The 27,548-nt window shown below is 40.5% G+C and overlaps 1 protein-coding gene across 1 annotated transcript; it reads left to right on the top strand.

Annotated features, from left to right (window-relative positions):
• Positions 1-180: 180 nt before the first annotated feature.
• LOC130247356 (cholesterol 24-hydroxylase-like) lies at positions 181-27,521 on the top strand. Its single transcript, XM_056480579.1, has 15 exons — positions 181-371; positions 507-587; positions 11,006-11,087; positions 12,553-12,626; positions 16,653-16,739; positions 18,051-18,189; positions 18,280-18,393; positions 18,500-18,656; positions 20,459-20,530; positions 24,256-24,328; positions 24,409-24,493; positions 24,575-24,685; positions 24,918-25,006; positions 25,854-25,920; positions 26,292-27,521. The coding sequence occupies exons 1-15, from the start codon at positions 238-240 to the stop codon at positions 26,430-26,432; spliced, it is 1,506 nt and encodes a 501-aa protein (XP_056336554.1). The 5' UTR covers positions 181-237; the 3' UTR covers positions 26,433-27,521.
• Positions 27,522-27,548: the final 27 nt, after the last annotated feature.

The raw sequence follows: 27,548 nt of genomic DNA on the forward strand, positions 1-27,548 counted from the left end.
ATATATAGATATATAGATATATATATATATAGATATATAGATATATATATATATATATATATATATATATATATATATATATATATATATATATATAAATATATATATATTTATATGAACTGTAGGTGGCGGCATGTGCATATGACACCAGCCCGCCAGTAAAACAAAAGAAGAAGAAGTAGTCCGAAGGAGCGCAGTGTGTAGTTTACTGAGCTAACGTTAAAGTACAAAGCCACCATGTTCTGCGAATGGATCTTATACGTAATTTTTTACCTGCTCTCGGCAGTTTTAACTGCATTTCTTGCGTATTGTCTGTACATTCATCATCTTCATCAGAAATATGATCATATACCTGGACCTCCAAGAGACAAGTAAGAAACTTTAAGAATGGTTATTAATAAATGTATTTGATACAAATATTTCGCATACGATTTTTTTATTTTATTTTGTATTTGTTGAAGTGAACAAGGCCCAAATAAATAACTTGAAAATGTATATTCTTACAGTTTTCTGCTTGGACATTCACCATCTCTTACTAAAGCGATGTATTCCGACGACAGCCTTATACATGACTTATTTCTTCAATGGTATGACACTTTTGTTTGAACCCATATTCTATATATGTATGTTTTATTTATTTTTAGTTTTCTTGTTGATTTGAAATATGAATTTGGGAACATTTTTATTTTGAAATTTGAAGCTTGGTTCAGATACAAGCAGTTCTACAAAAAGTCCACATTCAGCTTTAATCAGCTTGTTGATTCAGTAAACGTACATGTTTGTGAAGACATTTAAATGTTCATAATTTACACAGTACACGCACATATGTAAAAACAAACCTATATTTCTGTTCACGTTTAATTGTTTAACAACACTAATGTGTAAAACACACATTTTGTTGTATTTTATTTCACATTTGTCATGTCAAATCTAATTTTTGATGTTTCTTTTGTGACTAATAGGATTTTGTTGTAAGTTATAAGTAATAGGATTTGTATTAAGTAAACAGTAATAGGTAAACACAAAACTTTATTTTTATTACATGGTATTAATAATAAATTCCAAAATCATATAACTCATATAAAGACAACTGATTCTTAAAAATGCTAAATTTGTGTAACCTCTATTGTGATTTCATTTTAGTCAATTGTTCTGTTATACTGCAGTTTCCATATCCAAAGACAATGTTCAGATGTTATATTTCAAGACGTGTCTTTTTTTTAGTTAAAATTAGCTAAAAATAAAGCATTTTCACAGTGTTTATTAACCTTTGCTAATCTATTGTTTTTTTCTATTGTAAGTTAAAAATATCTTTATTGTTGAAAGCAGCAAAAATATTTGTAATAACAAGGTTGAATGAATTCAATTATTTATCGTTTACACATCAGATTCTTGAGACTGTACTGAAAAAAGTTATTATTTACTTTAAATAGTGAGTAAACCCATTGCCTTAAAACCGACAAGTTGATTTTACTTAGAAAGTGAGTAAACCCGTTGTAACTTGGAACCTGTTGTTACAAATGTAGGACGTAGATGAAAACTGAGTGAGTAAGTAAACAGTTTACTGTAAATGATGATGTAAAGAGATGAAATGTCAATGTTTATCTTGAAGAAGGAGAGCAGTGGAGCGGTGATGGAGTAAACTGGCAACTGACAGGAGGAATTCACACTAGGAAGAGACACCATGGGTATACAAGGAGCTGACAAGGTAAGTACAACTCTGATAGAACTGGAATAGACTGACCGTAATTTGTCCTTCTTGATGCGATGAGGCTGGATACTAAGTGAGGGAACATCCAGGTATTTTTGAGTGACTTGTGATGAGTGGGGATGACATGCAGGTGCGCTTGGTGATTAAAATTCAGGTGATGGGGATCTAGCTGATTGCTGTGACGGAGAACAGGGAGAATCAGGTGACTGTGAGTGGGGAGAACCTGGCCTGGCTGTGTCATTACTCCCTCTTCAGGGTGGACTCCTGGCCGCCCTCTCCTACTAAGGCATGGGGGTCTTCCATGGCCTCTTGGAGCCGTGCATTCAGGATGAGAACTGTAAAATTCTTGGAGCAATGCTATATCAAGTATATCATCTGCAGGAACCCAGGACCTTTCTTCAGGACCATAACCCCTTCCAGTGGACTATAACCCTCCCAGTGGACCAAATACTCCAGTCTACCCCCACGCTGTCTGGAACTGATGATTTCACTGACCGACTAGATAGAATCTTCTTTAACCAGTAGTGGAGGAGGCAGTTCTTTGGCAGGACCAGGTTCTGTGGAGAGAGGAGGGTAGAAGGGTTTTAATAGTGAAACGTGAAATGGGGGTGAATCTTGTATTCAGTTGGCAGTTGCAAATACGACTTGACTTGGTTGATCCTCACGATAATGGGGAAGGGACCCACGTAATGGGGACTTGTCTGAGACGCATATTCTTCGTGGACACCCAGACCCTCTGACCGATCTCAAAGTTGGGAGTGGTGGAATGACATAGATCAGAACTCTTTGCTTGCTTGGAACCAATAATCCATGGCCAGGACATCAGATGGTTTCCAGTGTCTGGATGGCGCAGGGTGTTTTGCGCAGACTCGGCCCAGCCCAGAATTCAGATGACCATGGCAGAAGGTTTGTTAGAATCGCCCCACCTCCTGGATCTTACGTTAAGTCTGTCTGTTTGAGGATGTTAGCCAGAGGACAGACTGACAGTCACACCTAGGAGTCCGACGAAGGCCTTTCAGACTCTGGAAATGAACTGAGGATCATGATCTGAAACAATATCTTTAGGGAGTCCAAAGTTATGGAACACATGATTAAACACAAGCTCTGTGGCCACCATGGCTATGACATGGGGCGATGCAGTTCAAAGGACAGAGCCATCCTGGGAGACGCCTGCAAATACCCAGAGTTGGACCACAGGCCTTATGGCCATTCAACGCCGGCACAGACCTGGACAGTCTCGTCCAGCCCGGCACCTCTTTGTGCTGAAAAAGGGATAATTTGTTCCGATGGGCTATCAACCAAGGCTGAACCTGGGCCCAGGAGTCCCACGAGACACTTTTGACATACCAGACAGGGATAATTTGTCCCAATTGGCACTTAGCCAAGGCTGAACCTGGACCCGGGCGTCCCACGCAACACTTTTAACACAGGAGACAGGGATAATTTTTCCCAATTTGCACTTAGCCAAGGCTGAACCTGGACCCGGATGTCCCACGCGACACTTTTATTACAGGAGACAGGGATCATTTGTTCCAAATGAAGCTATTTTTACCACACAGATAGAGGAATAATAAAGACACTGAACGCCGTATGACTTTTATTGTTCAATTGTATAATATTTATTCAGGAAGATTCAGAGTCTTCTGTTGCTTCGAGGGGGCGTTTCCCCTTTGAAGGCTGCCATGGCAGCGTCCTCCTGCTAGTTCCCTCCTGGAAAAGAGACACAGAAAGACCAGTTAGCTAACACCACACGTTCTGCTGTTAACATCCATGTCATAGAGGAACTGACTTACCAGGGGTGACACGGGACTCTCTGTCCTCTTGCGCCCCTTCCTTGAGTGGCGTTCTCTGCCCGCTGCCTCCTCCTCCTCCTCCTCCTCCACCAAGGCCCTCTCAAAGAGTCTGCGGCGCTCACGTGCTTGTAGAGGGCCGAGATGAAGTGCGTAGAACTTATCTGAGGTTGAAGTGTCGTGACACATGAATTGCGCCACCTTCCTGCGATCCTCCGAAGAATGTGCATTCTTCGCCTGCATCAGAGACAGACAGACAGAACCTTTTTGGGGTTGAAGCCGCTGGCAGTCATGGGCCCCATGCTGGTCCACGCAGATTGAAAATATTTGTTCAGGGTTCGACAGGGAACTAGCTCTGGTAGTAAAAAAAAAAATAGGTGGCCTGGCTCCCCCCGGGGAGGCTAGCCCGCAGCTCTAAGAACCTCCGGAACCAGCTGTATTCTTCCTTTTTGAGAGACAACTAGGCCACACCGAAGGCTCTGTTTGTCTTATGCGTGGTGATCTGGACAAGCAGAGAGAAGATGAGTGAGTGCATACTACTGGTGGCCCCCACCCGCAGAGCCACACTCACGTTAATGACATAGGCAGACTTGTCCGGGCTTCTGGAGGCCTCTTCAACCTCCTGGATGGTCAGGTTCTGGAAGACCCCACAGCGATGGCCTGTGATGGAGGTCAGGTAGCTGGTCAGAAAACCATAGAAGCGCCACTGCTGCCTGGGGTCTGGGTTGGACTCGAGGCTATCTGATGGAAGGCAGTACGTTAGAGACTTTTATTAGACTTTTCCAACCAACCTTGTTACACCACGAATGGTTTAACTTAGAAAGAGCTGCTGGTGCCCCAAGGCAAAAAAATAATTTCTGCTCCGGGGCACCAGCAGCTCTCGGTTAAACCAGCCACGTCAGTGTACCCCCCTTCCCCTCCCCCGAATGGTGCCCCGGCGAGCAAAAGTCTCTTCTCGTCCGAGTTTGACACCTTGTGGTCCGCAGACAGGTGCGGCGAGAGCCGGCTGTAGACGTTGAAGCAGAGTGCACATTCGGCCATGACCGTCCAAGACCAAGGCTGGAGGGAAAGAGACCCACAGGCCGCGTGGATCAGTTTAAAAGATGGCGGAGGAGGCGTCCACTTCCACGGCATTGACGCTGGTGACCCCTCTTAAAGGGGAAGACACCCCACCGTCACACCAGGGGTGTAAAACCAATACCTTCGAGATACTTTTGGTCCAACGCATGTATATTTATAAGCGGTTACGAACCCCCCCCCCCCCCCCCCCCTCTTTCAAAGGAACGGTGGGTATCCAAGGAACAATGCACCGTTTTAGGCAGCTTTACTGTGCCAGCCGCGGGGGCTTTTTGCGCGGCTTTTTATTTCCCTTTTCCCACACAAAGGGATGGCATGACCCCGTCGAACACACACCGTTTTGGGCAGCTTCAACTGCGCCAGCCACGGGGGCTTTTTGCACGGCTTTTTATTTCCCTTTTCTGCCCACAAAGAGATGGCATGTGCCCCTGTCGAACACGCACCGTTTTGGGCAGCTTAAAGTGCACTAGCCGCTGGGGCTTTTTTCATGCCTTTTTATTTCCCTTTTCTGCCGACAAAGGGACGGCATGAACCCCGTCGAACACACACCATTTTGGGCAACTTGAACTGTGCCAGCTGCGGGGGCTTTTTGCATGGCTTTTTATTTCCCTTTTTTGTTCACAAAGGGATGGCATGAACCCCATTGAACACGCACCGTTTTGGGCAGCTTTAAATGCGCCAGCCGCGGGGGGCTTTTTGCACTGCTTTTCCCATTTTCAAAGGTGTTCTGTAGAACCCCATCGAACACGCACTTTTTTGGGGTTGCGTCAGCAGTGTGAGCCTTTGCACTGGAACCGTATCATCAACCACAACCATCAAAAGGGGGGACCAGACCGTAACCCCGGACACCACTGACCCCGGCTTGTTTCACCTCGCCAAAGACTACTAGCACCCACCCTCCACCACCACCAACCACCCCCACACCCCCGGGGGAGGGGGAGGGGGCTGGTGGAGCAGGGGGGCCGCCAAGAGCTGGCAAGAATAAACCCAAAGGGGTGGGCGGGCTTGCAGACGAGCAGGAGCGGTAGCACTAGTCACGCACACACAGGGGCTGGAGCTGGCGCCAGCCCGTACCCCACGCGGCCCGGGGCTCACGCCCTTTCCGGGGGGCCAGGGTCCACATTAGGGGCTGGGGGCCCTGACCTCCAGAGCCACGACTGGCACCCCCTCTCCCCGGGGACCCACGTCCTTCCCCGGGGGGCCAGGGTCCACGTTAGAGGGACTTCCAGCCCTGACCTCCAGAGCCACAAGTGGCACCCCCTCTCCCTGGGGACTCACGTCCTTCCCCGGGGGGCCAGGGTCCACGTTAGAGGGGCTTCCAGCCCTGACCTCCAGAGCCACAAGTGGCACTCCCTCTCTCCTGGGACCCACGTCCTTCCCCGGGGGGCCAGGGTCCACGTTAGAGGGGCTTCCAGCCCTGACCTCCAGAGCCACAAGTGGCACCCCCTCTCCCCAGGGACCCACGCCCTTTTCAGGGCAAGCGCCGGCCCCAAAGGGTCTTCTAGATTGACACCTGTTCTCCAGAAGTGTCTAGGCACACCACACTTAAGCCGGGAAGATTCACTTAGCTAACGGCTTTCGCTAGAAAGACGTGCCACTGGTGACCCCCTTGGCTGTGGGGCATTTGCGAGGTGGCTGGGGTGCACCAGCGGCACGTAGTTTCAGCGACAGATAATCTGGGGATTTGTGTTTGCCTGCCTCCAGTGGCGGAGGTCCGTAAGTGTTTTCTGTCGGTCAGACAGCTTTGCCATAGACCCCTACCATCCCCCCAAACGCTGATTCTCACTCAACCAATTGTGCCACTGGTGCCCCTTGGTGGGACCCCCTTCTTCCTGGGCAACAGCGCCCACCAGGCTTGGCAGGGATGGGGACACTCTCTGTGGGGCAGCGTTTAATACCTGAGAACCCTGGATGGGACCCACTTCGAGGCCATAGCGTTGGCGGAGATTGGACGCACTTTTGCGAGCAGCCAGCCTGGCCTCACACCTCCTGGTTCGTTGAACCACAAAGCTGCCAAAACTTAAGTCCACATTTTTACGCTTTCCCCGAATTCCTGATGGTAGGTCAGAGACTATTGTCGCTGGCCACGTACCTCCAGATGCGGGACGTCCCAGAAAGGTGGTCTCCCGTCAGGAAAGGCTTGGCAGGCTTGGGCCTGGGTCTAAACAACTTTACCGGTGAGCGTCGTCCGTCGCCACCGGCCGTTCCAGAGACCACCCATCTTCTTACTGGACCTTAGAAAGACCCACCATCCCTCAAATGAGGGTTTGTTGTTTCAATCAATTTTTTTACTCCCTCTCTATAAGTTTCGGAGTGTCTTTGAGTTAGCACACTCTTTGCACCCCTGCACAAACCTTCTCATGTCCTGGGCCATTCCCATCCACCAGAAATGGTCTCTCAGAAGCGAGCAGGTCTGGTTGGGCTAGGGTGGTCAGTGCCCAAAGAAGAGTGTGCAGAGTTAATAAGGGACATACGTTGAGATGCAGGAATAAACTGACAACCAGGAGAGTCTCCCACTCGATGGGACTCACAATCAGACTTGGTGTGATGATGGGCTCAGGTTTGTTCGAGGTTTCTTCAGGGCCATGCAGCCTGGAAAGGGCATCTGCTTTGGTGTTTTTACGACCTATGAGATGGTTTTCACGAGATATGAGATGGTAAAGTTAAATCTCATAAAGAATAATGCCCACCTCGCTTTTTGTGGATAAACCTCCAATCTTCTCATAGATATTGAAGATTCTTATGATGGGTGAAAGGATGTTAAGACCTCTCCAACCAATGCCTCCACTCTTCGAGTGCCAGCTTGAAGCAAGGAGCTCACAGTTACTGACATCATAGTTGGATTCTGCCAGACTGATCTTAAGGCTAAAGACACGTAGATGTAATCTTGATTGTACTCTGCTGCTGGGAGAGAATGGCCCCCACTCCAGTCGGTGGTGGATGCATCCACCTCCACAACAAACGTGTGGAGAAGTCACAGTTTCTTCTATCCAAACAAGTACCTTAGGTTTGCCACAGAGTAAACTGGTGAGTTGACTGGTGATACTACTATAATTCCTGATAAACTTACTATAGAAGTTGTCAAACCCAAGGAAATGCTGGAGTTACTTGATGGTATTAGGCTGTGGCCAAGAAGAGATGGCTTCCACTTTCCCCTCATCCATCTTGAGACTGGCTGCTGAGAAGACAAATCCAAGGACGTGGATGGTTCCCTTATAAAATACACATTTTTTGGCTTTCAGAAAAAGATTATGTTTACAGAGATGGGACAAGACTTCCCTCACATGCTGTTCATGCACTGCTAGATTTCTGGAATATATCAAGATGTCATCAATGTACACAAGAACTGACTTATAAAAGAAAATCACAAACTTCCTCATAAAGTCTTGGAAGACAAACAGGGCATAGGCTAATCCATAGGGCATCACACTATATTCATAATGGCCACTAGGGGTTGATAAAGGCTGTCTTCCACTGGTCACCCTCCTGGATTCAGATGAGGTTATATGCACTTCTGAGGTCTAGTTCGGTGAAGATGTTAGCCCCACACAGATGTTCCAGTGAAGCCGGGACAAGCGGAAGTGGGTAAGGGTTCTTGATGGTGATGTTGTTTAGAGCCCGATAATCCATACAGGGCCCACACCCTTCTTGGCCATGAAGAAGAAGCTGGACGCGGCAGGGGACATAGAGGGGTGGATGTAACCGTGGTCTAATGCCTCTTCTATGTATTCATCCATGGTCTTCCTTTCAGGAATGGAGAGAGGTAAACACGTCCATGCGGCACTGGCTCACCCTTGATCAGGTCAAGTGCGCAGTACCATGGGGCAGAAAATATCTTGGAATTCCTTATAGCAGTGAGGAATCTTCTCGGAACGTTGTTCAATAGGACTCTTTGGAAGTCGAACACACAGACATAGGATTATGATGACAATTTAAGGTCTTTCCAATGATGGATTATGTATGACAGCTCTTCTTTAAGGACCGGGTCTTATACTGGAGCTGGCGGCAGAGGGCGCCATAGATGAAATTGCTGGATGAATTGGAGTCAAGGACTGTGACCACTGAAAGAGAGATGTTGGGTGCAGTAAGCGTCACAACAGGGGTGAGAGGTAACAAACTTTCTTGAATAGCTTGAATTGCACTCACCGAGGGACATGCTGGTCATATGGGGCATTCAAATCAGAAATGCTCCACTCTTCCACAATACAAGCATGGACTCCGATTCAGCCAACATAGCCCCTCTGCATCAGTGAGCCTTCCTTAGTCTAAGGTCATAGGCTCGGGACCTAGGTCTGGAGGGGACAAGAAACAGGCTGACGGAGAAGTATAGGCTAGCTGTGAATCTCTCTGCTACAAGCTTCCATACATACTGAACACCGAATGGACAACTGGATAATGTTTTCCAGACCATATGTATCATCATAAGCTGATAACTGCATTCTCAGGTGGGGTTCCAACCCCTGGCAGTGGGTGGTCATAAGCTGGCGTGCTGTGAAGGTAAAAATTTTTAATGAATATTCCTGGACAGACATTTTACCTTGCTTTAGATGGTATCACTGTTCGCCAGTGAAAACCTCTTCAGCTGAACATCCAAAAAATGGCTTTGATGGCTTGTGTTACCAGACCTCTTTGAGCCCACAAGGTTTCTGCCCATCGCAGCACCTTTCCTGAAAGCAGAGAGATTATATACGCAATCTTGGAAGCATCAGTCAGATACAATTGTGGTTGCATTTCAAACACAAGTGAACACTAAAGTATAAACCTGTTGCACTCCTCTGCCAGGCCTGAGTAGGGCGCCAAGCGAGCCATAGGACTGGCATTGACCTGCGTTGAAGAAGACATGGGGAATGTGGAAGTGCTGGGTGCCGGTGGTGGAGGTGCATGAAGCACCTGTTTCAGTGACTCCACAAGTGCTTGGAATGGGTCTCCACTGCTCATTTTCAGTAAAGGTCCATTAAGGAGAACGTAGATGAAGATTGAGGGAGTAAGTAAACAGTTTATTGTCAATAATAATGTCAACAGATGAAATGTCAAACAGGTAAAGTCTTTATCTTACAGAGGAAGAGCAGTGGAGCCGTGATGGATTGAACTGGCAACAGATGACGAAGATGCAAACACACAGAATCAGGAGAAATTGACACTAGGAAGAGACACATAGACACTATGGGTATACAAGGAGCAGACAAGGTAAGTATAACCCTGATAGAACTGAAACAGACTGACCGTAATGTGTTCTTTTCAATGTGATGAGACTGGATACTGAGTGAGGGAACATGCAGGTTTTTATGGGTTTTCATGTGACGGGCATCTATCTGATTGCGGTGATGGGGATTTTGGTGAATAAGGTGACTGTGAGTGGGGAGAGCCTGGCCTGGCTGTGACACCTGTTGATTTAATGTATATTTTTATAATTATGCACATAGTTCATTTACTTAAAAATAAGGCAAAGTTTACTCACTTTTTATGTAAAGTCAACAAATTGTTTTGAAGCATAGATCTCAAACTCAATTCTTGGAGGGCCGCAGCTCTGCACATTTTTGCTTTAATCCTAATCAAACACAGCTGATCCAACTAATCAAGGTGTTCAAGACTACTAGATCAGCTGTGTTTGATTGGGGTTAGAGCAAAACTGTGCAGAGCTACGGCCCTCCAGGAATTGAGTTTGAGATCTATGCTTTTGAGACCTGTTTTAAAGTATGACACTCTTGTATGAACCCAAATAAATATATATATATATATATATATATATATATATATATATATATATATATATATATATATATATACAGTTGAAGTCAGAATTATTAGCCGCCCTTTGATTTTTTTTTCTTTCTTTTTTAAATATTTCCCAAATGATGTTTAACAGAGCAAGGAATTTTTCACAGTATGTCTGATAATGTTTTTTCTTCAGGAGAAAGTCTTATTTGTTTTATTTCGGCTAGAATAAAAGCAGTTTTTAATTTTTTTTAAAATCATTTTAAGGTCAAAATTATTAGCCTCTTTAAGCTCATTTTTTTGGATAGTCTACAGAACAAACCATGTTTATACAATAACATGACTAATTACCCTAACTTGCATAGTTAACCTAATTAACCCAATTAAGCCTTTAAATGCCACTTTAAGCTGTATAGAAGTGTCTTGAAAAATATCTAGTAATATATTATTTACATCATGGCAAAGATAAAATAAATTAGTTATTAGAAATTAGTTATTAAAACTATTATGTTTAGAAATGTGTTGAAAAAAAACTTCTCTCTGTTAAACAGAAATTGGGAAAAAAATAAACAGTGGGGCTAATAATTCTGACTTCAACTGTATATATTTTTACTTATTGCCTTGTTGATTTGAACTTGTACCTACATACTTCATATTCAGTCTATTTGTGACTTTTATTGTTTGATAATTTTGTTGTAAAATTCTTTTTAAGGGCAGAAAAATATGGCCCTGTTTACAGGATTAACACTTTGCATTATATCGCAATAGTGGTTCACTGCCCAGAGGCTACGAAGGTAAATATTTAATCTTTTATATGTGTTTTTTTATCTAGCCAGAATCCATATGAAAAATACTATAATAAATCACTTGAATTATTCTGTTGTGGTAATTCTGAAGTGGCTATGGTAATACAACAGCTAAAGTAATACAAAATAAATTACCCAAAAAACTTACGTTTACTACAACAATGGACCCTTTTCACATTTTAGGGTTTCTCAGTAGCAGAATTAATCATAGTTGGGTAAACTTATGGGAGAGTAAATTTTTTTTTACATCCTATTTGCCAAAATAATACAGTTTTTCTCAATTGCTTTGGCACATTTTTCAAAACAGACACATAAACTGTAAGTGCAAAAACTATCCTTTTGTCAGTACAGGGTGGGCCATTTATATAGATACACTCTAATAAAATGAGAATGGTTGGTGATCTTAATGTCCTGTTTGTGGCACATTAGTATATTGAGGGTGCTTGTAAATAACTCATGAAAGAATAAAGTTATGTTAAAACCAAGCACACCATTGTATTTGTCATCGTGTGAGCCATACTGCTTAAAATGATTAGTTGACAGTCAACCATGGAAACTAAGCTTTAAAAAATCTGATATTTGTTGAGAATAGTCAATAGTACATATAAAAAAAAATAATAAATAAACATTTATTACAGTAAATTTATTTGTGTACAAATGTATTATATGCAAAGTGCAATCTTGTTTGTCCAATTATGTATTACTGTTTGTCCAATTATTGTATATTTCATATTTCTTATGTTACCACACATACCAAATGATGGTAAAGATAAAATAAATCAGTTATTAGAAATTAGTTATTAAAACTATAATGTTTAGAAATGTGTTGAAAAAAAAGTCTTCTCTCCGTTAAACAGAAATTAGGGAAAAAATTAAAAAGGGATTCTATGAATTCAGGGGGGCTAATAATTCTGACTTCAACTGTGTGTATATATATATATATATATATATATTCTAAACATAGTTTTAATAACTCATTTCTAATAACTAATTTTTTTTTAATCTTTGCCATGATGACAGTAAATAATATTTGACTAGATATTTTTCAAGACACTTTTATACAGCTTAAGGTGACATTTAAATGCTTAACTAGGTTAATTAGGATACCTAGGCAACTTAGGGTAATTAGGAAAGTTATTGTATAATAATGATTTGTTCTGTAGACTATCGAAAAAAATATAGCTTAAAGGGGCTAATAATTTTGACCTTAAATAGTTTATTTTTTTATTTAAAACTGCTTTTATTCTAGCCAAAATAAAACAAACAATACTTGCTCCAGAAGAAAATATTTCCATAGTTAATACTACAGTATGCTGTAGCACACATTAACGAAAATTTATAAATATTATAAGATGTATATAATACACTATAGTATGCTTCTAAACCAATTTACAAAAGTGTCTTTCATGTGGGGAAGCATTAAAATAATAATAATAATTCTCTGTTTTTGTAGACAATCATGATGTCACCTAAGTATGCAAAAGATCCATTTTCCTACAGACGCCTCTTTAACTTGTTTGGAAAAAGGTAATCTTTCATTTGTTTCAAAATTGTTACATGTCTACATTGATTGCAGGAATATTACCACCAACAACATGTTAGAGTCCACATTAAATTCATATTTTACCTATGTGGCATTTAGTTTATGTCTGAGTGCTTTAAAATCTTATATGTGACTTAAAATGTTTAAAATCAACAATGAAGATGGTTCTTTGTGAAGCAGTTTTAGACATTGATAAAGCTTTTGGTTCAGTTCCATTATACATTCAGGGTTCTTCCACATTCCAGGCCCATCAAAAGTCTGGTAAAATGTATTTTCAGTTTGTACAATTCTGTTTTACTACTTAAAGTTTAACTACCACTTGGCAGCACCTGGAGGGTACAGTGACTTGATGCACCTTGTATTCACCTTGCAGTCCAAGACTTGAAATAGATTGTCAGTGGCCAATAGACGTGTGGAAAAAACATCGTTAGAGAAATCGACTTTGCATCACTTCGGAGAATTTTTTTAATTGGTCACTGTTGTGCGGAGGCTGGCGGGTAAAAAACAATGAACCGTAATTTGGCACCTACACTATGATCTCCATAAAAACGCATTTGGTGTCAGTTTCTTTTGCTTAGATTAATATTTGCTTGCAGGGAAATTCTTAGTCATTTACTTTTTCTATTTATACTTTAACTTTGCAGTTCATTTAATACTGTAATTGCACTTAACCTGCAAATTAAAATAAAAACTGTATAAAAAGCACACAAACATATTGACAGTTACTGGCAAAGATAACATAGCTTATGTTATGGGTCCATGATTTTACCATTCGGCACAAATCCACAAATTTCTTCGTTCTGGCTGTTCTTTCTCTAAAGGAATTTGTGCAGAAGCCCAGTCCAGGCATGTCTCACATCGGTTAGTAACAGTTATCTGTTTTTTTGGCAAAAAAACACGAATTTACTCAGCCCATGGCTTGGCTGTCATTGGGAGATAGTAATGTTTTTCCCACAAGGTGGGCGTTCCCCTGATGCTGTGACAACACGTGAAAACTCTCAATCTTCTCTTTAGTCATTTCTGAACTTAGCACAACAATATCTAGAGTTCCCACAGGTTATTGCATTTCTTCAATATTGTTATCAAAATGGTTGTTAAAGTCCTGCAAAATGATATTCAAGGTAAAACCATTTTAATATAATGCAAATCACTACAACGGCATGTGACAGACATGAAGGAAGCAGATCTCTCATAACGTTTGTGAGAAATACTACAGTAAGAACTTTCCCAATGAGTATTTTATGTATTTATTGTGGAGTTAATTCCATCCTTTTAATGAGTCGTTACATAGTTCATGCACACACAGAAACACACAGCGTGCACATTTAACTTTGCACTGTTTTTGTACAGCAAAAGTGACAGGATACACGTTGCTATAAATTGCTGTGTGAATAACCATTTGGTTAATGTACAAAATAAGCCTAATTTAACATCCACCAATGAGGATTGAAGCATCTTCTTTTATAATTGTACTAACAGCTGTGGTGATGAATTACAGCAATTTTACTGTCCTTTTTGCAAATATGCACTGTTTTAAAAACGTTTTAAACTTGTAAAACTCATTCTTGATCACATTTGATGATGATTGATGATCACAGCGAGCTGAAAAGATTTTTTAAACCCAGTTGCTTTGCGCATGTCCTGTCTTGTTGATGTGATTATATGCGTAACTACGGAGACTTGTTATTGTGCGGCTGTCAATCAATTCGGTGGTCCGGGAAACTGCACTCCTACGTCACGTTGCGGTCAGCCTCAAAATGGGAGGGATTTAGATCCTATTTTATATCCTATCTTATTGTCTTTTTTCATTCATTTTCTTTTCAGCTTAGTCTTTATTAATCAGGAGTTGCCACAGCGGAATGAACCGCAAACTTATCCAGCATGTGTTTTTCGCAGCAGATGCCCTTCCAGCTGCAACTCATCACTGAGAAACACCCATATACACTCATTCAGACACATACACTACGGACAATTTTAACTTACCCAATGTACCTGTAGCGCATGTATTTGGACTTGTGGGGGAAACCGGAGCACCTGGTGAAAACCCACTCGAACACGGGGAGAACATGCAAACTCCACACAGAAATGCCAGCTGACCCAGCTGAGGCTCAAACCAGTGAACTTCTTGCTGTGAGGTGACAGCACTACCCACTGCTCCACCGCACCGCCCTTATTGTCTTTATATCACCCCAATATGACTGTGAACACACTATACCTACACACAGTTCTGTCCAAATAGCTTTCCAAAAGATGATTTTCGTCATAGATGCCCTTTAAGATATTATTTATAATTAGTTACTGAATGAACACAGTACACACTGACAATCTAAAAGGGCACAAGGTTCCCACAATACATTTGACTTACCGTTGAGAAACATGAGCTAATATAAATTTAAGTTTCAAAGTTCAAGTTAAGTTAACTCTGACCTGCAAATTTGTATCACAAGTCAGTGCAGTAATCAAACAAAACATCATGGGATGACCTTTGTTAGAATAAATAAAAAAAACGTTAAACCTGTAAAAGTTTGCAAGAAGGTGGAGTAGGCTACATTGCAAATTTCTTTCTACATTTTCTATTTATTATTACTTGTTAAATCGTCACCTTAGAATTATAAGGTTCTATCTGACATTTTTTTCAAAATTAAGTTATTCACATATTCTTATTAAATGACAACTTATTTACATTTTTATATATATATATATATATATATATATATATATATATATATATATATATATATATATATATATATATATATATATATATATATATATATAAAGTTGTTTAAATTTTAAGACTTTTTATTTAAAAACCAAAAAAGGTTTATCTACAAAGACGAACTCTAGCTTGACTCTATGAGGTTCTTTCTGTGAGCCATTCAGCATTTTGAATGCACGCACAAGGACCAATCAGTATTAGCTTTCACCGGACTGCCCTGTTGACAGCGGAAATGACCAGAAAGAAACATAAAATCAGAGTCGACTAAATAATGCTGCATCACACAAAATTGAGAAGAAACCTGAAACTGAAAAGAAGTGTGTAAATGTGATGATTTAGAAGCATTTTTGACACTAAGATGTTACATTGTTGAAAAAGAAACATTTCTTAATTTTTTTTATGTATTAAATGTGAAATTTTTGTGTGTGTTTATATATTCAGTGAAACATTTTTCAGAGTTTATTAAACTCATTTGCTCATTGTCTGTTTTCTTTAAATCTTTAAATTTGATATTAAGCCTTGAAGGGCAAACACTTAATTTAATTCATGGGGCATATAATTCATTAAATATAATTCAATAGTTCATTTAAACCATAACATTCAATAAATATACCCATATTAATTACATAAAATTAACAGCTGCACTGGATAAAATATTTAGCACAGCCTTGTATGCTTAATTTGAACACGAATAAAAATGTATCCTAAAACATTAAATAAATGTTAAAAAAGCAAAAATTTTACTTTCTCAATCATCAATATATTGTTACAACACCAATTTATTTTTTTGTGATTGTATTTCTTGATAAGTAATGCTTCAATTAATGATCTGCCCGATAGAGCCTTATAATTCCAAGCAGAAAATGTCTTTTTAGAATTAAAAGTTTCTATCTGCATTTGCCCAGTTTGTTTTAACCCCACTTTGCAAATGTAAGAGAATTTTGATAATTTGCATTGAGAGTACATTTAGGGTCTCTGTCATGTTAATGTATGAAAGATAACTGTTACACAGATATTGTTTGCTATATGGAATGCAAAAACCTTGAAGCTCAATATCTCAAAAATCATGTGGAAATCATTCAGTTAGTACCTTATAATTCCAAGGTGACGATATGTTATTATTATTATTTTTAAACTTGCTAGAATAAATTTTGCATTAATAAATGCCATGCCCTCTATTTAATATTCAGCTGTTAAATTGTCATCTTAATGTAGACATTTTCTATGTTTTATGGAATTTTCTTTGACAGTGAATATTTCACTTGTATAAGGCATAAATCCATTTTTTCAGGTTCTTGGGAAATGGGCTAGTTACAGCTGTGGACCATGACATCTGGTACAGGCAGCGTCGCGTCATGGATCCAGCCTTCAGCAGCTCGTGAGTCAAATACAGAAAAAAATCTGAAATGTGATTGTGGTATGCAGGATGAGCATGCACCAAGAACCATGGTGGCAAGAATACTAATGGGAGACACCTACAGTGCTCAACATATATAAGTACACCCCTCACAAATCTTTTAAAATCATATTTTTAATAGGAAGCTATACAGTATTATGTTTGTGCATATACATTAGATTAGTCGGTACTGAAGCCAAATCTGGAGCTTATCAAACAAAATGACTTATAAAGTCAAAAACTAGTACAGCCAAATATATATGTTATAGAAAAATATGAAATACAAATTTAAAAAAGAGGAAAAATCAAGAGAAGCAAAAAATTTAAAAACTTGAAATTTTGTAGGTTGTAATTTATGAATTTATGAATTCTGAATATGTCTGGTGACTAAAATATTATTTTAATTAATATATCTGTTAATAAATCTGTTTTGTTTAAATGCACCAAAATACAAATGGATAAAAATATTCATTTTCAAAATAGGGTGTACTCATTTATGCTGAGCACTGTACATGACATACTGGTGTTAAAATCCAAAAATGAACTCCATTTCCTCTTTTCCCATGATCCAATTATTTAAAGATCCCTTGAAGTGCTTTTAAATGTGCATTTTATATTCAGTGTTTGACGTAATTGAAAGAAGAATATAGGGTGGGACATAAAGTAACCCCTCCCCTTTTTTGAAAACAGCCAGTTGTGTTTGTCTATACCTCTGCCATTCGGAACTGTTGTGCATAAGTGCATCAGACTCATGACAGCCACAGTCTATAATAGTAATATATAAATATATACAATCTGTAATAGTCTGACTCACAGTTTCTACACTTTAATATACAATTTTCTGTGTAATTTAAATAGTTTTTTTTTACTTTTTGGGGCCGTGCCGAGCTCATATTATCCACTATGTTTTACGTCTCTCTGGGCTGAAGCAGATCAAACCTGCGCACTCTTCATGTGGCATAAAAGAATTAATTTTCCCCCCATAGGAAATCATATACAGTATACACTCTCTCTACCCCTATATAGTGCTATTCCCCAAATAAAAAGATAAAATGTGTGTAGCAGTTTTAACTTTGAATCTCCTTGTTCCCTATACTGACTGTGTATGCATGTGGCTAATGAATTTCCCCTCGGGGCTTGCAGTAAAGGAGTGCTGCGCACATTTCAAAAAGACTAATAATAAGTTAAAATAAAAGATCTATTGTTCTCATGCTGATCCCTAAACTTTTGGCCTTATCCTGCTTGCCACAGTGATATGATTGATGATAAAACTGATTCTCGCTTATTTATTAGATACTTACGAAGCTTGATAAGCACATTTGACGAGATGTCAGAACGCCTGATGGACAAGCTGGAGGAAATTGCTAACAACAAAACACCTGCCGTCATGCATGACCTGGTCAACTGTGTTACACTTGATGTCATTTGCAAGGTTTCTCCGTCCTTCTCATTGATCCAAGGGGAAGTCTAATGTGTCAAATCAGCTGTTTATCAGTACTCAGTTGTAATTTTCCATTCACAGGTGGCTTTTGGTGTTGATTTAAACTTTTTGACTCAAAAAGAAAGTCCCTTCCAGAATGCAGTAGAGCTGTGTTTAAATGGCATGGCCTTGGATGCCAGGGACCCATTATTTAGGGTGAGAAAATCCAAAACATGGTATCCAAAAACATGTCACTGTAAAGTAGTAGGTAAAGTACTATATGATTTGTTGTTTTATTTACTTGTGTTGTTGGGGATCTCAGCTTTTTCCCAAAAATTGGAAGCTTATACGACAAATTAGAGATGCAACTGAACTTTTGCGTAAAACAGGAGAGAAATGGATACAAAACAGGAGGATAGCAGTGAAAAATGGAGAGGACGTCCCCAAAGACATTCTCACACAAATCCTCAAAATAGCAGGTATGTTGATCTCAAGTTAAGGAGAAAATCAGTGGTTAGAGGGATAGTTTTCCAATTTGGTCATTATTTACTCACCTTCCACTTCACTAAAACTATGAGAGTATCACAGGCTCATGTCTGTAACTGCACTATATACATACACACACACACACACACACACACACACACATATATATATATATATATATAGTTCAGTTACAGACATGAGCCTGTGATACTCTCATATATATGCAGGGGTTTTGCCACAGTGGGTACGGAAAGTATTCACAGCCCCTTAAATTTGTCACTCTTTGTTATATTTCAACCATTTGCTAAAACCATTCAAGTTCATTTAAGTTCATTTTTTTCCTCATTAATGTACACACAGCACCCCATATTAACAGAAAAGCACTGAATTGTTGACGTTTTTGCAGATTTATTAAAAAGAAAACTGAAATATCACATGGTCCTAAGTATTCAGAGCCTTTGCTGTGACACTCATAAATTTAACTCAGCTGTTGTCCATTTCTTCTGATCATTGTTGAGATGGTTCTACACCTTCATTTGAGTCCAGCTGTGTTTGATTATACTGATTGGACTTGATTAGGAAAGCCACACGCCTGTCTATATAAGACCTTACTGCTCACAATGCATGTCCAGAACAAATGAGATTCATGAGGTCAAAGGAACTGCCTGAAAAGCCCAGAGACTAATTGTGGCAAGGCACATATCTGGCCAAGGTTACAATTATTATTTTTTGCTGCGCTTAAGGTTCCCAAGAGCACAGTGGCCTCCATAATGCATAAATGAAAGCTGTTTGGGATGACCAGAACCCTTTTTGAAGCTGGCTGTCAGGCCAAACTGAGCTATCGGGGGAGATGAGCCTTGGTGAGAGAGGTAAAGAAGAACAAAAAGATCACTGTAGAAAGTCGACCATAACTGCAGCTCTTCATGGCAGAGTGGCCCGATGGAAGCCTCTCCTCGTGGAGTTTGCTAAAAAACACCTGAAGAACTCCAAGATGGTGAGAAATAAGATTCTTTGGTCTTATGAGCCCAAGATAGAACTTAATTCTAAGCGGTATGTGTGAAGAAAACCAGGCACTGCTCATCACCTGTCCAATACAGTCTCAACAGTGAAGCATGGTGGTGGCAGCAGCATCATGCTGTGGTGGTGTTTTCCAGCTGCAGGGACAGGACGACTGGTTTCAACTGAGAGAAAGATTAATGTGACCAGGGATAGGGTTAGTACAGGGTTATCCTGGACTAACACCTTCTCCAGAGTGCGCAGGATCTCAGACTGGGCCCAAGGTTTACTTTCCACTAAGACAGTGAACCTAAGCACACCGCTAAAATAATGAATGAGGGGCATCACAACAACTCTGTGACTATTCTTGATTAGCCCAGCCAGAGCCCTGACTCAATTGAGCATCTCTGGAAAGACCTAAAAAGGCTGTCCACAAATGTTTACAATTAAACAGAACTGGAGAGGATCTGCAAGGAGGAATGGCAGAGGATCCGCAAATCCAGATATGAAAAACTTGTTGCATCTTTCCCAAAAAGACTCATGACTATATTAGATCAAAAGGATGCTTCTACTAAATACTGAGCAAAGGGTCTGGATACTTGAGACCATGTGATATTTCAGTTTTTCTTTTTTAATACATCTGCAAAAATGTCAACAATTCTGTGTTTTTCTGTCAATATGGGGTGCTGTGTGTTCAATTATTTTAGTAAATGGCTAAAATTTCACAACAAATGTCATGATCCAACATTAGATGTGTTATTTTAACAGGTTGCCTAACAATCTTCATGTTTTGTTGCAGAGGAGGAAAATGTTAATAGCGCAGAAGATCTTGAGCAGATGATGGACAATTTTGTGACTTTCTTCATTGCTGGTGAGTTACTGCTCACTTAGATTTTTGTTCAGAAACTGTTATGCTACAGTGCTTTTATTGCAAACACCTAGGGGTGTTTGGTTCTGGGTTTTTTTGGTGTCAACTAATTTTGGAGTCGGTGAAATCAGCTCCGGAATTCGACTCCATTTGCATTCACTTAAAATAGCACAAGGATTAAACTTGCTGTATCATATCTTGCTTTATACATACAGTTCTACTCTGGTCAGACAAAATCAGTTTAAATAATCTGCAGTCAACATAAAAGTTATCAGCCTACACTTTTTTTTACAGCATATATATAGTTGAAGTCAGAATTATTAGCCCCCTTTGAATATTTTTTTCTTTTTTAAATATTTCCCAAATGATGTTTAACAGAGCAAGGAAATTTTCACAGTATGTCTAATAATATTTTTTCTTCTGAAGAAAGTCTTTTTTGTTTTATTTCGGCTAGAATAAAAGCAGTTTTAAATTTTTTTAAACCATTTTAAGGTCAAAATTATTAGCCTTTTTAAGCTATATATTTTTTTGATAGTCTACAGAACAAACCATCGTTATTCAATAACATGACTAATTACCCTAACCTGCCTAGTTAACCTATTTAACCTAGTTAAGCCTTTAAATGTCACTTAGATCTGTAAAGAAGTGTCTTGAAAAATATCTAGTAAAATATTATTTACTGTCATCATGGCAAAGATAAAATAAGTCAGTTATTAGAGATAAGTTATCAAAATTATTGTTTATAAATGTGTTGAAAAAAATCTTCTCTCCGTTAAACAGAAATTGAGGAAAAAATAAACAAGGGGGCTAATAATTCTAACTTCAACTGTATTATTAGCCCCCTTATTAGACGCGCTTCCCGGATCAGCACACCCACTCCGCGCTGCCCCACTGCTGGTACATTAGCGATTGTAACGATGAGTCCATTAGCGAGAGCTCTGCCTGCCTGGTTAGCGCGGGCCAGCTCTTCGGGGTGGCGCATACGCACAATCAGACTTGGCTACGCGATTCAATTCGCAAAACAACCCTTCCCCCCCCGGGCCCCCACCCAAAGTTCATGGGTGCGTATTTCACCAGGGTCAATCCCCTGTCTGCCCCTGTCTTGCGAGAGGAGATTGCTGTTCTCCTGGCAAAGGATATAATCAAGCCGGTCCCTCCAGCCGAGATGGAGAATGGGTTTTACAGCCTGTACTTCATCGTGCCCAAAAAGAGCAGTGGGTCACGGCCAATCCTAGATCTGCGCGTTTTGAACCGCTGTCTGCACAAGCTGCCATTTAGAATGCTCACGCAGAAGCGCATCCTCTGGTGCATTCGTCCTCGGGATTGGTTTGCATCAATAGACCTGAAGGACGCATACTTCCATGACTCCATTCTTCCACGCCACCATCAGTTTCCGCAGTTTGCGTTCAAAGGTTGAGCCTGGCAGTACAAAGTCCTCCCCTTTGGGCTCTCTCTGTCTCCGCGGCTCTTCACCAAGCTCGCGGGGGGTGCCTTAGCGCCTCTTCGGCTCGCGGGCATCTGCATAATTATCTCGACGACTGGCTGATTTTAGCCCTCTCACGGGCATATGGCATCCGCCGCCGCTGTCACGCCGCTCTGATTACTCCATATGAGACCACTTTAGTACTGGCTTCACGATCGACTCCCCAGACGCGCATGGCACGCAGGCACACATCGAGTCACTGTTACTGCGCTGTGTCGCCGTGCCCTCAGTCCTTGGAACAGAGTGCCTCTAGGACAGGTGTCCAGCCATGTTGTTGTTTCAACAGATGCTTCCAGCATGGGCTGGGGGCTGTGTGTCGCGGGCATGCAGCTGCGGGCCTGTGGAAAGGAACCCAGTTGCATTGGCATATCACTCGCCTAGAGCTGTTGGCAGTGTTCCTCGCTCTCCACTGTTTTTTAGCGGTGCTGAAGCAGCAGCACGTGCTGGTCAGGATGGACAGCACAGCGGCGGAAGCGTATATCAACCGCATGGGATGTATCCGCTCTCACCGCATGTCTCCGCTCGCCCGCCCTCTGCTCCTCTGGTCGCAGTATTTTTAAGATTTCTGTCCCTGAAGACAGCTCTGCTGGTCGCGTTGGCATCGATTAAGAGGGTCAGGGACCTGGAGGCATTTTCGGTGAGTGACTTGTGCCTGTAATTCGGGCCGGCTTACTCTCATGTTGTCCTGAGACCCCGCCCGGGATATGTGCCCAAGGTTTCTACCACACCGTTTAAAGACTAGGCAGTGAGCCTGCAAGCGTTGCCCCCGGAGGAGGCAGACCCAGCCCTTTCATTACTTTGTCCAGTTTCCTCAAGGGTATAGGCTAACCCTTGGTAATTGAGGAAACAACTTGGTTAAGGTATTGAAACACGCTTGCTGTGTCTTAGCAGAGGAGTCAGCGGAGGAGTCACTCGCTGGCCCATTACTTTGCAGGTCTGCCCTCTGATCAGCCTGCGTTTTGGGTATAGGTGCCTGCTATGCGTGATCCCCACTAGGCGATCCCATATGCTTATTCAGCCATGGTGCAGTCGGACACGTGTCTTACCTCTTCGCTAACCTTCTTATTATATGCGTATTCCGCCTTTTCAGGGAAAGTCCATATATTCTGCCATCATATCTCCCCACTTGAGTAGCAGGTGGCCTCCGCAGCGTCCTCCCTATTGGGACTGCATGCTTTCCCAATGTACTGTCGTATTTAAATTCCTAGAATTATCTAGACGCTTTGTGGCTCCCGAAAAAAATTTAAATCTGTAAATCTTCTATTGAAGTGGGATAAGTAAGGGCCAGGGAACACGTTGGAGGACCGCGCCTCTTGATAATGCAGGTGCGCTCACGCTTGCCTGGCAAACCTCTCATCGGGGGCAAAGGTAAGGTGCAGTCATTATGGCGTTTTCCAGATATTTCCCCATAAGTGGATTAATCCACTATAGCATTTGAGTTCCCCATCCGAAGGGGAGCGCTCTGGTTACTAAAGTAACCCTCTTTCCTCGAGGGGGGGGAACGGAAATGGGAACGGAAATGCTATATTGCATCGCCATAATGACTGTCTCTTAGCTGTGAGTATCAGTCTCTTCAACTTAAAAAGGATACCTCAGCCTATTCTCGCTGTGCTTTTATTGCTAAATTGATTGCAACAAGCATCAGCTGCGCAAGCTGACACCGCCAATTCATTGGCATTTCATTGGCCCGTTTACGTACTCTTTCAGACGATTGGCTTTCTGAACAAAATTCCCGCAAGTGGATTAATCCACGATAGCATTTCCGTTCCCCCCCTCAGGGAACACGAGGGTTACTTTAGTAACCAGAGCGTTCCTTATTCACGAAAGAGTGAAAGTAAAGGCCAAATGGATTAGGCTCATTATCCTCTTGCTGCAGATGCTGTTTAACTGTGTTCTTAACTGTCAGTTTTTCCACTTACAAAGTCCGCCATGTAAATAACAAATGCGCTATGGAGCGACTCAACTGACTCTTAAAGGGAATGGGAGATGAGACTCTGATTGGTTTATTCTCAAAACACACCTTTAACTCATTAAGAGAATAAGCTCAACCCTGTTAGACCATGCGCCGTGGCACAGAGCGTGGTTTCCCGTCTTTAAAATAGAAAAAATGGATTCGGACACGCCCTTAATGCTTTTGCGCCCTGCACTTCAGACTTTCCGCCTAGACCATTAAAATAGAGCCCTGTGTGTCTCAGCTTGCATGTGCATGTCTGCAGCCAGATACTATTGCTTTATTTTTCTGCAGGCCAAGAGACAACAGCCAATCAGCTCTCATTTGCAATCATGGCATTAGGGAGAAATCCGGAGATATATAAACGGTAAAACACTTTTTAGAAATTACCAGTTCTGTCAGATTTTTATTACAATGCTGTAGTTCAATATTCTTTTCATTTTCTAGAGCTAAAGCAGAGGTGGATGAAGTCCTCGGGACCAAAAGAGACATTTCAATCGAAGACCTTGGAAAATTTACTTACTTGTCCCAGGTTTGTTTATGGAGATTTGTACATGCTCCTAGCTCAATATTTTAGTATCCATTTCTTTTAATGGTCTTTTGTGTTATTCAGGTGTTGAAGGAAACCCTGCGTTTGTACCCCACTGCTCCAGGAACCAATCGCTGGCTTCATGAGGACATGGTCATAAACGGCATAAAAATCCCTGGAGGCTGTTCTGTTATGGTGAGCATCACCAACATGACAACTTCAAACAAAAAAAAGTCAAACAAAAACAGCTCCTCTCTTCTTGAATGCAGAAAGACTTTTTATTAAACATTTTAGCAGAATGAATACATTTTTAAATGTTGAAAAGGAAAGTAAAAAGATTCTTTTAACAATGGCCACAAAAGAATACTTGTTCATGTATTTAAAAAATAGTGAAACATTTGAGCCATATTTCTCTTGTTCCATACAGTTCAGTTCTTTTGTCTCCCAAAGACTGGAAAAGTTTTTCAAAGATCCGTTGAAGTTTGATCCAGAAAGGTTTGATGAGAATGCACCAAAGTAAGTCATTATCACCTACTGTAGTCTCAGTTTCATTTTACCCTCTGTAGTTATTCAGCAAACAACAGATGTTGTTTTTGTTTATTCTATATATTTAGTTCAGAAATTATTAATTAATTAAAATAAATGTAAACATTATTAATGGGATAGTTTACCCAAAGATTTAAATCTACTCACTGTTTACTCGCCCTAACATTAACTCCAAACCTTTGGGTTGCTTTCTTCTGTTAAACACAAACAAATATATTTTGAAGAATGTTCAGTTGGTAACTATACATCCGTAGTAGAAAAAAATACCATGGAAATCAATGGGCTACAGTTTACAGCATCCTTTAAATTAGCTTGTTATGTGTTCAACAGAAGAAAGAAACTCAAACAGGTTTGAAACAAGTAAAGGGTGACCAAATGATCAATTTATGTTCATGTGTTTTCGAAACACATCAATCTTCTTCATAAGACAGGTTCAACACCCAGTTAAAACTACTCTGAGCGTGTCGATCTGAAAGAAGAAAGTCATATACACTGAGGATGATTAAATGAGGAAATTTTGTTGTATTTTTTGGGGGAAATATAACTTTATGACATTAACAATAGTCAAATATAGGAATTACTGAACAGAAATATAACAAGATACCTGCTTGACTGAATTAGTGCAGTTTTTCCACTTGACATTACAGCAGTGATGTGGTAAAGACTGGACCGCAGAATTCAGATTTTACAAAGGTTAAGATGTAAGAAGAAATGTTGAGTTTAACAAATGCGTCAGAATTTTATGACATGAACACTACTATATTTTATGACATTATAGCCTAAAAACACTGATTTTAATTTGTTTTCTTATCTAAAGGCCTTATTACTGCTACTTCCCGTTTGCACTTGGTCCACGTACCTGTCTAGGGCAGGTCTTCTCACAGGTGATGAAACACACACACAGACACACGTACTGTACACAAACACACACACATTGGTTTTGGTGTTTTATGAGGACTCCATAGGTGTAATGTATTTTAAACCTGCTTATAATATGGCCTTACCCCACCCCTAAACCTGACCCTCATAGGAAACCTGTGGCAAATCTTGAATGTGACAAAACCCCATTAAATATGATTTTTATAATTAACAATTTTGAATGTTGAGGACTTTAACATTGTAAGAGCAACGTTATAAACCCATGTCATTATACAAATTTGTGAAACCACTAAAACCAGTACACACTCACAGACATTTGCTGACATTAAAATATTTGCTGTGATCATGATCATCTCTGTTGTGTTTCTACATTTAGATGGAGGCAAAAGTTGTGCTTGCCAAACTGCTCCAGAGATTTGAGTTCAGTCTGGTCCCTGGACAGTCTTTCGACATTAAAGACACCGGAACTCTACGGCCCAAGAGCGGAGTGATCTGCAACATTACGCAGTGTTCATAGGACATGATTGGGTCTCTAATGACAGCTCTTCTGAAATAAATCTTGTATTAAAACATTAATCAGAAAATGTAAGTTGTAACAGAGTGATCCATCAATTGATTACAATATATATTAACTTTAATGAAAACACATTAACTCACAGTACATTAATTAATATTAGGGCCCAATCCCAATTCTACCCCTTAGCCCTTCCCCTTACCCAATTCTGGTGTCCCAATTCTCTTTAGCTTGAAGGCGTAGGGCTAAGGGAAAGGGGTGAATACCCCTTCGACTGAAAACCTTTCAGGACCACACTCAAAACCAAGGGGTAAGAAAATTTCCCAGAATACACCAGCCACAGTTGCACCCGGAGGTAAGGAGATCCACAAATTAGTATTTTTTTGTCATTATTATAAACTTTTACAACAAACAAGCACATTTAATATATTCATAACCGCATTCGTGTTTTACCGTCATGCTTTAAAAAAAACACAAAAACAAAAACCGCTAAATTTCGCTATCTGTAATCTTTAATAATAACTCTTTTATAGCTGTCCCACAACATTCTGACACTCAAATACCCTGTCTGAAAAGTCTAGTGTCTGGGAATGAGCTTTTTACTGTGTCTGCTATAATGTTAATGTTGGTTTTGGTGTGTTTACTTAGATGAATATGGACACTGTGTAAATGCACAGTACAGTTATGATCTTATTGCCACATTATATCGTTATGATAACATGATATATGCTTTCAGTGATTTCCTGAACATAAATACTACAAAATAACACAACTGGAATAACTACAGCAATCGCGATCGTCTGATCTTTTTTTTTTTTTTAAACTTCCCAGGTTCTGCAGGTTGCAATGTTCTGAATTTTGCTTGCCAATCTTAATGGATTGTTTTGATTCAATTTTGAATTTCCCCAACCAGCGCAGAGCCTGGGGAACCAGAGTGAGTGCTCCGACTTGCAAAAAAACAAAAACCTTACTCTAGCACTTCTTGTATGTATTGCCTCTTGTTAAATCGCTGAATTCCTCCTCAGATGTAAGTTGCTTTTGATTAAACCGATAATTAAATGATGCATTAAAATCATTTATAAGCGTTCTAAATTGTTGTCAATTTTCTCTTGAAAAACA

This window comes from Danio aesculapii, chromosome 20, assembly GCF_903798145.1.
Source record: "Danio aesculapii chromosome 20, fDanAes4.1, whole genome shotgun sequence".
In the NCBI taxonomy this organism is placed as follows: domain Eukaryota; kingdom Metazoa; phylum Chordata; class Actinopteri; order Cypriniformes; family Danionidae; genus Danio; species Danio aesculapii.

What these genes read in the sequence shown, in the direction of transcription:
- LOC130247356 (XM_056480579.1), top strand. Translation starts at nt 238, where the DNA reads ATGTTCTGCGAATGGATCTTATACGTAATTTTTTACCTGCTCTCGGCA. An exon ending in TTTAACTTGTTTGGAAAAAG is followed by an intron (nt 12,627 to 16,652) that starts GTAATCTTTCAT and finishes CCATTTTTTCAG; the next exon opens with GTTCTTGGGAAATGGGCTAG. An exon ending in CTGGAGGCTGTTCTGTTATG is followed by an intron (nt 24,686 to 24,917) that starts GTGAGCATCACC and finishes TGTTCCATACAG; the next exon opens with TTCAGTTCTTTTGTCTCCCA.